This window comes from Microplitis demolitor, chromosome 9 (genome assembly GCF_026212275.2).
Source record: "Microplitis demolitor isolate Queensland-Clemson2020A chromosome 9, iyMicDemo2.1a, whole genome shotgun sequence".
Classification (NCBI taxonomy): Eukaryota; Metazoa; Arthropoda; class Insecta; order Hymenoptera; family Braconidae; genus Microplitis; species Microplitis demolitor.
Window position 1 is genome coordinate 1,832,258 of NC_068553.1, and position 12,061 is coordinate 1,844,318.

At 26.7% G+C, this 12,061-nt stretch overlaps 1 protein-coding gene across 1 annotated transcript in view; it reads right to left on the minus strand.

Annotated features, from left to right (window-relative positions):
- Positions 1-7,922, minus strand: part of LOC103577227 (trace amine-associated receptor 9) — a 20,045-nt gene extending 12,123 nt beyond the window's left edge. The window contains exons 1-3 of the mRNA XM_008557791.1: positions 7,672-7,922; positions 4,059-4,184; positions 596-712 (exon numbers count right to left, since the gene is read on the minus strand). Coding sequence (XP_008556013.1) covers positions 596-712; positions 4,059-4,184; positions 7,672-7,899 — 471 coding nt within the window. The 5' untranslated portion in view covers positions 7,900-7,922. The remainder of the gene's footprint in view (positions 1-595; positions 713-4,058; positions 4,185-7,671) is intronic.
- Positions 7,923-12,061: the final 4,139 nt, after the last annotated feature.

Genomic DNA, 12,061 nt, shown 5'->3' on the forward strand with positions numbered 1-12,061 from the left:
TGAATAAGCGAAAAAACCGAAAATTTGAATTAAAAAATAAAAAAGTATGTAAATAATTTATTATTTATATTTCTCTGTTATATTTTCATTGATTGTGATGCAAATTGATGGTGAAAAAATCGAGAAGCTTTATTATCAATATTCTCGGGTCGCTCAAAAACGTTCAAAAGACAGCACTCGGAAACATTCAAAATTATTGAGCGGGCTTTAAATATTTAAATTTCGGGCTTAAATTTTCAGCGTAATGATTTCACAAATATAAACTATTGCTGCCAGGAAAGAAAAAAATTTGAAATAAAAAATTCAAATTTTGATAATTTTTGTTATTTTCAAAATTTGTGAGCGACCTCTTGAAAATTTTTTATCCTGATTTTTCAGGCTTCTCAAAACATCAACCAACAAATTTTCATAAGAGACTCGAAAAAAAATAGTCGGTTTTTTTGGGCCACCCTAATATACATATATAAATTTTTGAGTGTATTGTATTTTTCGACTCTACTAGATAAAATACGACATGTGGTGACAAATATATTATCAACAATAATAATAATAGTAATATTTAATAATAAATATATATATATATATATATATATACCTTTTTTGAAGAGTGCCGATGATAACGATGAGGATGTAACATACAAACGTAACGATCGATCGCCATACAAACAAGAATTACTGCACTTTGTTGAGTAAGTGCACCCCGTAAAAGTGCCTATAACATAAAAATATTAATAAATAGTGATACTTTTATAAACTAAAAAGCCTGTAGTTGACCGCTCCAACCTTTTTAATTACTCCCGTAAAAATAATTCACTTAAACTATACATTTTTTTGACGTTTTTGTTTTCTAATTATTTTGTACCTTCGCACGTCCTTTCAACAGAATAAAATCTATTTTTTTTTTTTTTGTTAAAAATAATGAATAATTCATTATTATGAAACATTTTTTTAAAAATTTTAGACTCGATGTCTTAAAGGGTTAAAATAAAATCTCATTAATTTCATTTGTTACTTTTATTTTGGCGGCAATTTTAAATTCGAATTTAGAAAAAAAATTTTAATTTTAATTTTTGAACGAACTTTTTTTTTTTTTTATTAATAGGGACCTAAATATCGATTTTAGGATAAAAAGTAAAGAGGGTTTGTTTGTAGAAAATTAAAAGATCTACAAATAAGATAAAAATGTTTTTTTTTGTAAGATGACAATTTGAGCGGCAATTTTGAATTGAAGGAATGAAAAATATTTTTGACGTAAAAGAAAGAAGACAAATACATAATAGAGTAAATGATTGTAGATTGAAATATATGTGAGTATATATGTAGAATGAAGATTGAATGTCCTAGTTTGCATCTGCTCCAGACACGCCTTGGATCGACATTCTCATGTTCATTCTCTTATATTCACTCACTATACTACCCCTTTACAAATTAGTGCACACGTCCATTATCGGTTTGTATGTCCTAAAGTTTTAATTTACTTCTACATATATATATATATATATATATATATATATATATATATATATATATATATATATATATATAATTAATGAAGAAGAAATTTGATGGCAAAAATTATTGGGGTTTAAAATAACGCGGGTAAAAATGTCGAAAAATTACTGCGGGTAAAATCATAACTTATGTAATGACATTTATCGTGAGAGCGCCAGGACTTTTAAACTAACGCTGGGTCATTTTTTGCGAGGACCCATTACAGATAATTTAATTAGCTTACAATAACTCGGATCGTTTAATTATAAAACGTGAGCTGACATATAAGAGATAAAATAAATCATTTTTTGTTTTCTGTAAACATCTGTAATTATTGCTCATAAATTATAGGGAAATATATCGGATGAGTTGACAATTGATACAGTTAGTGGCAAACTAATTAAATAATTTGTTATGTCGAGTCGAAATAATTGTTTTGAATGAATCGGCGGAAAGTAACAGCCGTCTGAGTGATGACATTATTATATATATTCATTTTGTTCTACCGCTTAAAGTCGTCGCGTCTTAAAAACTAACACTCCCGTGGTATTTTTTATTGAAACCGAAATTGTATAAAATAAAATGCGGTTTTCAATGACTGGCCTTGGGCTCGATTTATCTCAATTTATTACTGAGAGGTCGCGAATCGAAAATAATTTATTTTTTCTGAACAACTTTTATTTCAAATTTCGTTGTTTGTTTATTATTTTCCGAAGTTCGTCAGATAAGTACACGTTATATGTGCTCATTGGAAAGGTTATTTTATTCCCCACAACTTTGGTATCGTAAAAAAAATTCCTAAAATCATTAATAACAAAGTTACAACCGCCTAAACAATTTCACAATCGAGTCCAAAAATATCTCGTCGAATCTCAAAAAAAGTTTCTCCCAAACTGTAAATCCTGGTGCATTTTTTCAAAACCCAGCTCACAGATCTTCAAATTTCCTTCCCAACGACCGCCACCCCGCTCGCACAATTAATAAATTTATAAATTACAACCAAAAAAATAAAACTAAACTAGTCATAACTCTGGAGAATAATCGACAAACAAACGTCGGGTGATTACAGAACAAATAAAATAATCCCCAGCTTTTGTCTCCGCTAAAAAAATCCCTGAAATGACTCGTTACTTAATTACACATAAACCATAATCCCAACGAAATATCCTACGGCCAAAATTCCTGCCTCCAATGCCTCCAAATTTTTTACCTCCAAATCCTTCACTAAATTTCCTTCTCGAAACCTCAAAAAATATCCAAACATCTTTGATAATCACTCAGAAATCAATGAATATAAATTTACATTACTTCTTCTCCCATTGTAAATATCAATTTTTCATTATTATTTTCTATTCATTTAACAAACTACATAAATTATAATATTTTTGGCCATATTCCAATAAATAAAAAAAAAAACATACTAAAAAAATTACTGATAGTCCTGCGCATTCAGTTTCCGCAGGATATCCAAACGCGCGACTGTTCTCGTTAATATATACCTTCATCTATATATATATATATATATATATATATATATATATATATATATATGTGTTAGTATCCAATAAAGTATGAGGTAGTGCATAGTAGAGAATCTATATCCGCAAAGTGTCGAGCGGAAACGGAACATATCCTTGAAATGGCTCTTCAAACGGCTTCCGGTGGACTTTTATTATCTACAATCGTCTGTATTTGACCATTATCCAGTACCAAAAAATAATATAAACCTTTTTTTATCTCTATACTTTATCATTATTTTTTTAAGAACTTCCATTTTTTTTTATCCCCCCTTTTATCTAATATCATTGTTCTTAATTTATTAATTACCTCATTACGATTCCTAGCTAACAATTAAATTCTGTTATTCTTGATATATCAATATAATTTTTGTTAAAGTAAATTTTCATTTAAAAAATTGGGAAATATTTTCGAGTCAATTTTTGCTGTCACGATTTTCCGTACATAACTTACTTTTGACACGAAACTATTGGAGATACAAAAAAAAGTTCTGATAGTTTTTTGTAGGAAATTAAATTTCCTACAAAAAAGCTTCTGACACTTTTTAACATAAAGTTGTGATTTAAAGCTCTAGGAGCTCTAGAAGTTTTTCCAATTTATTTGTCGCATAAAAAAATTCTTTTATTTTAATAAAATTAAAATTCTGACTTAAATATCAAAAATATCAAAATTTTGAAAGAAACCTTTTTTGTAGCTCATTAAATTCTCTACAAAAAAACTATCAATAATTTTTTTTGTAAACTCAGTTTTTTCCAAGTTACAGTAGAAAAACACAATAGTCATTAAGCTAACCTACGAATTTGTGAAATATATGTATATATACATATATTTGCATATAAAGTATGAGTAATTAATCAAGAGTCTATCTGGAATCCAGACAAACTCGAGCACACAATTGACAGAAGTTTGTGGTTTTAGAAAGCTCGAGTTCTGTATCTTAAGTAAACGGTGAATTTGAAAAGCTAATACTTGAATCCACTGAGGAATATGACAACGATTTATTTGAGTAAGAGTATACATATATATTGAAATATATGTGGAATAATTACCTGGATTTGGCAAACAACTTCACCATAGGGCCAGCATCCGTAGACGGCGGGTAAAAATCCAAATGGCGTCACTAAAACACCGATTGCTAGATCGTTGCTCGCTAAACTGGTCAATAGATATTTTGGCTGGAATGTTATCAAAAATTTATTAATTTCAATCGATAAAATAAGACCTAGAGTGGAAGGAAAGGTAAAATGAACAGGAAATATATTTTTGGTCATTATTGAAATTTTGATAAATTTATAGTTAATATCTTCGCCTAAATATTGAAAACATCGAAAAAGTTAATCAGAGCTTTTTTGTAGCTCTGAAAATTTACTACAAAAAAGGTCATTTTGGTTTTTGTTATAAAATTGATATTTTAGGCTCTAGAGGCTCTAGAAAGTTTCAAAGGTTCAAAATTATATTTTTGGTCATTATAGAAATTTTGATAAATTTATAATTGATATTCTAGTTCAAATATTAAAAATATCAAAAAAATTAATCAGACCTTTTTTGTAGCCTTTTAAATTCTCTACAAAAAAGGTTTTTTTTGGTTTTTGTTATAAAATTGATATTTTAGGCTCTAGAGGCTCTAGAAAGTTTCAAAGGTTCAAAATTATATTTTTGGTCATTATAGAAATTTTGATAAATTCAAAATTAATATCCTGGTGTAAATATTGAAAATATCAAAAAAGTTAATCAGAGCTTTTTTGAAGCTCTGAAAATTTACTACAAAAAAGTTCATTTTAGTTTTTGTTATAAAATTGATATTTAAGGCTCTAGAGGCTCTAGAAAGTTTTAAGGTTCAAAATTATATTTTTGGTCATTATAGAAATTTTGATAAATTTATAATTAATATTCTAGTTCAAATATTAAAAATATCGAAAAAATTAATCAGACCTTTTTTGTAGCTCTGAAAATTTACTACAAAAAAGGTCATTTTAGTTTTTGTTATAAAATTGATATTTAAGGCTCTAGAGGCTCTAGAAAGTTTTAAAGGTTTAAAATTATATTTTTGGTCATTATAGAAATTTTGATAAATTCAAAATTAATATCCTGGTGTAAATATTGAAAATATCAAAAAAGTTAATCAGAGCTTTTTTGTAGCTCTGAAAATTTACTACAAAAAAGGTCATTTTAGTTTTTGTTATAAAATTGATATTTAAGGCTCTAGAGGCTCTAGAAAGTTTTAAAGGTTCAAAATTATATTTTTGGTCATTATAGAAATTTTGATAAATTCAAAATTAATATCCTGGTATAAATATTGAAAATATCAAAAAAGTTAATCAGAGCTTTTTTGTAGCTCTGAAAATTTACTATAAAAAAGGTCATTTTGGTTTTTTGTTATAAAATTGATATTTTAGGCTCTAGAGGCTCTAGAAAGTTTCAAAGGTTCAAAATTATATTTTTGGTCATTATAGAAATTTTGATAAATTCAAAATTAATATCCTGGTGTAAATATTGAAAATATCAAAAAAGTTAATCAGACCTTTTTTGTAGCTCTAAAAATTTACTACAAAAAAGGTCATTTTAGTTTTTGTTATAAAATTGATATTTTAGGCTCTAGAGGCTCTAGAAAGTTTCAAAGGTCCAAAATTATATTTTTGGTCATTATAGAAGTTTTGATAAATTCATAATTAATATTCTGGCCTAAATATTGAAAACATCGAAAAAGTTAATCAGAGCTTTTTTGTAGCTCTGAAAATTTACTACAAATAAGGTCATCTTAGTTTTTGTTATAAAATTGATATTTTAGGCTCTAGAGGCTCTAGAAAGTTTCAAAGGTTCAAAATTATATTTTTGGTCATTATAGAAGTTTTGATAAATTCATAATTAATATTCTGGCCTAAATATTGAAAATATCGAAAAAGTTAATCAGACCTTTTTTGTAGCCTTTTAAATTCTCTACAAAAAAGGTCTCTTTCATATTCCTCTTAAAATCTATATTTATTGACAAATAATAATAATAATAATAATAATAATAATAATAATAATTCTCATAGTAAAATTAAGATCTACGTCACGTAGAATAAAGACTTTCATATATGTTAGTTCAAGTATACTCGTATAATATCCATACACATATATATAGATATATACAAAAGAGATGAGAAGGAAAACTAGAGGGTATATCTGAATGTATTTACTGGGCTGTTTGGCATTTGCATATGCATGAGCACAAGCGTAGAAAGTGGCTATAACATATATTTCTACTGTTGGCTTATATATGTACATATACATATATATGTATATTAAGGAAATACTAAGGGATAAAGTGAGTAGATATGATGAAATGTAGTAAGTCGATGAGAGGTATATAGACTATATATATACATATATACACATAAGCCAAACTAGAAACTATGAGGATCATCATGCGGCTTACAGGAGTATTATCCTCATTATATATGTGTAATTCATATAAAACATATAACTAATGTATTCATTACACGTATGATATTACAAAGAGCTTTTGGTTATGGATTATCCCTTTGTGGTTAAGTAATTACGAATAATATATTATTATTATCATTATAAGTAATTGATATTTCGAACTGATTGTGAATGCCAAGATCTTTGGTAATCAGATAGGAATTTTGAGATTTTAAATTTTTAGGCGTAATGAGAAATGGGTTGAGGTTAAGTTTGGTTAGGGTGTGGTGAGATGAAGAGTAAGTTTTTAGAGGATCAGTTTAATATAGTTTTTAGGGAGTTTTAAAATTCTCAAGACTGGAATGCGAGAGAGTTTTTGTGGTTTGAAAGTGAGTTAAATGCCGGTGGATTAAATTTGAAAAATTCCTGGAGATGTTGAAGCTGGTGAGAAAGTTTAGGAGTACGGCTAAAATACAGTTAAAAAAATATTTCAAGGTATTTTTTGCAAAAAAAAAATGTAGAAAAAATTTTTTTGGAAGTATTATAGTTGTGCCATAGGAAAGTACACATTTTTAGCTGTAAAATGATTTTTTAAAATATTTTTTACGATCATTTTTCGCTGAGTTATCGATGTTTGAACTTTCATAATGATCAAAAATTTTTTTGATCATTATGAAACCAATTGTCGATATCTCTTAGAAAAAAATTATAAAAAGTCCTTTGCAAGTTCAAGGCCTTTAATTTTCTATTGAGACATCGCCCAAGTTGCAAAAAAAAAAATCCAACCCTTAATTTTTAAAAATTAAAACCCGCCAGTCATTTTAAATAAAATTCCAATAATGTCTTTTCTCAAAAAAATATATTATGAAAATTTTCAGCTCTTAAATTAGTATAAGATCTAAAAGTACATACTCCGAGCTTTCAAAAAAAAAATTTTCAATATTTTTATCACTATTATTACCGATGATATCAATACATAAAGATTCATAAAGACCAAAAATATTTTTGATCATTATGAAACTTCAACTCTCAATATCTCCACGAGAAAAAATCATAGAAATATGAAAAAAATTTCATTTTAAAGCTTTAGAAGTCTACTTTCCACCTGCACATCAGCTGAGTACCCCAAAAATTTTTTTCACCCCTAATTAAAAAAAAAAAACAAATTATCAAAAATTTGATTTCTTCGATTTTCTAATATCAATCCCAGCTCATCTTACCCAGGATAATAAATAAGCAAAAAAAATGAAATCTTACCTGCGCATGAATATATTTGCTGTAACGACGACTGTTGATGACACAAATGACAAGTAAATTGGCTATTAAAATTCCAATACTCAAGAATAGAATTAACGCTGCGCGTAATAATTGTCCAGGTCCAGGAGTTGGCCAGTGAATAAATTTATTATTACTACCGTCAGTAGGCCAACAGCTGCTGTTGTTGAGTGCTGGTGGTAATAAAGTTGGTGTCTGATGCTCTAACATTCTTCAAATACCTTTTTTTTATTTTTTTTCAGCTTTTACTGCTTATGCTCCGGCTTATTTTTAAGCTTGAGCTTAAGCTTGCTCTTTTTTTTTTCTTACGAGTCTTCTTACCACCACCACCAGTATCAAACAAATTTTCTACCATTACCACTACCATCAACACTCACTAATACAATTATTATTATTATTATTTCTTCTTAATTAACCGCAACCACTTCCATTAATTTCAAATTACGAAATCTGAAACAAAAATAACTTTATTTTGACATCTCATAACTTGATTAATATTGAAGATTAATCAAAAACTTTTAACATCAATTTATAGGAAATTTAATGAGCTACAAGAAAGGTCATCATAACTTTTCCTCTATACCCACAACTTTCAAAGATATAAGCATTTGAAAAAAAAAAAAAACTTTTGATGCGTACGTATACTTTCAGTATTTTGATAATAAATATCTCTTTAAATATTAAAGTTACGTAAAAATGTTTAAAATAAATTTTATAGGAAATTTGAAGAGCTACAAAAAAGGTCCTGATAATTTTTCCTCTATACCCATAACTTTAGAAGATATGAGCATTTGAAAAAAAAAATTTTTTTGTTTGCCTTATTGATGAGTTCGTAAACTTTTAGTAGTTTGGTAATAAATATCTCTTTAAATATTGAAGTTACGTTCAAACGATTTAAGTAATTTTAATCGGAAATTTAAAGAGCTACAAAAAAGGTCCTTATAAATTTAGACCTATCTCTCATAGTTTCGGAGATACGAGCAATAAATAAAAACTTAAATTTTATTTCGTTACCTAATAGATGAGTTACTCTAGAGTGCTTAAATATTAAATATCTCATTACCTATCGCAGATACGTTAAAAATGTACTGAGACTTTTTTATAGAGAATTTAACACTCTATAAAAAAGGTTCTTAGCCTTTTTTTATTATTTCCATTATTTAACAAGTTATTTGCAATTAAACTTTTTGAGTCATTAAATTAATCACGTGGATTTTTAAAAAGTTTATCGAGAGAAAATATTTAAAAAAAATTAGGTCAGCTGATAACATTCACGACAATCATTAATAATGAGAGGGTAGTTAACGAGGCCGTTGGTTAAAACTCATCATCGAGTTATAGTTGAAATTACAGAGATGGAAATATTAGTAAAGTTATAAGTGCATGAAATATTAATTGAAAAAAAAAAAAAAAAATAAGTTGAATTCACGTCAATTTTTATTTAAAAAATACCGCGAAATTTAAAATCCGCGAATTTTTTTTTTTTGCTTAGGGGGTTTTAAAATAAAAAGATTTAATTGTAGAGTTTAAATAACGTAGCACTTAATTAGAAACTAGAAAAAAAAAAAAAAAAAAAAAAAAACTTTATTTCGTTTATTTGTTTTTTAGTAAAATTGCTAGTTCATGAGATAAAAAAGACAAGCATTATTTGCTCGTGGCAACATTTCTTTTTTCCACAAAAAATAAAAATAACAGTACTTTAGTTGGTTACAGAAAACTTTTACAATACAATTTTTTTTTATTTCCCAGACAAATAAATCACGAAAAAAAAAAAAAAAAAGTTTCTCCGATAGTAAAATTGTAAATTCTCGAATATTTAAAATACCTCTAACTCGTAAACTATTGAGTTTATCAAAAAAATTAATCAGACCAATTTTGTAGAGAATTTAACGATCTACAAAAAAGTATTTATTACTTTTTATCAAAAAATTGATATTTGAAGCTCTATGAGCTTCGGAAGCTTTAAAAGTGTAATAAAAATTTTCGATTTCAAAAATTTTGGAAAAATTTCAAATTTTGAGTTAAATAGTGAAAATATAAAAAAGTGCGTAATAGCTTTTTTGTAGATCTTTGAATTTCCTACAAGAAAGGTCTCTTTGAGTTTTTCCTTAAAATCAATAGTAAAAAAGTTATGGAAGTTGAAAGTTTTCTTAAGGAAGAAAAAAAAAATTGGAAAAATATATGAGGAATATGTGGAAAAAGTATAAGAATATACTTATATATATATGATTGATAGTTGGAGTACGAAAAATGACATAAAGAGTTTAAATATAATATTTAAAAGGATATGATATATTTTATTCATGAGAAGTAAAAATAAATTTACAGAAAAATCTTTAATTCAAACGTTATCGAATTTTATCCGATAGAAGTAAAGGGATTTCCCGGATCGAGAGCATGCCCGAGTAATTTATGCGTTGTCTTTTCTATACCGCCGAGACGTTTGTCCTTTTACAACACAGTTTCCCTAGAAAATCCCTGGGATAAAGGCCAAAAATATACTAGACATTTTTTTTTTATTTTTCGAAATAAAAAAAATTTACCCTAAGGTATTGTTCTGCTAACTTTATTACCTCTTGGATAATTTGATTTATTTTCTCTAATTTTAAAAATGAGAAAAAAAAATTTTTAATTTTATGAAAATTTCATAAGCTAAGTGCTTGTAATTTTTTTTTTATATACATTATCATCAGAATGTGAAAAGTGAACCATATATGATCATATATGAAAATTGGCTATATATGCTTCACATATGCTCCATATGTGAAGCAAATACAGATCATATATGATCCAAACATGAAAAGTATATGAGTCATCATATGAAATTCATGTTTGTAACATATATGATTCATATATAATCTATATTTGCTTCATATATGCTTTGGATGCCGTATATATGAAGCATATATAAATCATATATGATTTACATATTTTTGTCGATTGATCATATAGATTAATACATTGATTCTCTTTGTTCAAATATGCTTCATATGATCCATATATAAAGCATATATAGATGATATATGATTCAATGTAATCATACATGATTTGTATACGGTTCAATATGATTATATGGTCTATATGATTCAGTGCGGTCACATATAGGTTGTATGTGATTCAATATGATCATATGAGGCCCGTATATGATTCAATATGATAATATGTGGTTTATATATGGTTTAATATGATAATATGATCTATATGATTGAGTGCGATAATATTTGGTTCACATATGGTTTAATATGATTATATGATCTATATGATTCAGTGCGGTCATATATGGTTCAAAATGGTCATATGATCTATATGATTCAGTGTGATCATATATGGGTTGTATGTGATTCAATATGATCATATGTGGCCCGTATATGATTCAATATGATAATATGTGGTTTATATATGGTTCAATATGATCTATATGATTCAGTGCGATAATATTTGGTTCACATATGGTTTAATATGATTATATGATCTATATGATTCAGTGCGGTCATATATGGTTCAATATGGTCATATGATCTATATGATTCAGTGCGATAATATATGGTTTGTGTGTGATTCAGTACGATCATATGTGGTTCGTATATGATTCAATATGATTATATGATCTATATGATTCAGTGCGATTATCTATGGTAGTTATATGATTTAATATGATCATATGTGGTTCGTATATCATTTAATATGATTATATGATCTCTATGATTCAATGTGATCATATATGATCTATATGATTCAATATGATTGTATATCTTTCAATACGATCATATTTTGTTCGTATATGTTTCAATGTGATCATATTTTGTTCGTATATGATTCATGTTAGCTTTACTTAAGAACCATATATGATTCATATATATGATTCAGATATGTTTTATATGAACAAATATGAATTATCCGTAATTTAAAAATTATTTTTAAGTTTTTGAAATATTAAAAAATGGTCAATTTATTCGTGTCCATTTTACACTGATCATATATTATCATATATTGTTCAACATATAACACTTTATCATAAGAAATAAAGAATTGAAAAAAAAAAAAAAAATTCCGACGTATGTGTGATCTCATAAGTATTCAATTACGGCCACGCTGGAAAATAAAAAAAATTTTATTGTGAATTTATGAATAATTTATATGTATATTCATATATACATTTAAAAAAATAAAAAAAAAAGTTTTTAAATAAATCAAAAGTTTATTTATTGGTTAAATTTTTTTTTTTTTTTTTTTTTCAAGTTCGATGCCCTCGAGAGTTGTAGTAGTTGAAGAGACATACAGTCATACATCCCAAGGGAGATGTTCTATTTTTTTTTTTTTTTGTTATGTGTGAGGGTGAAAAGAAATTTCAAATACGACATGATAGAAGTAC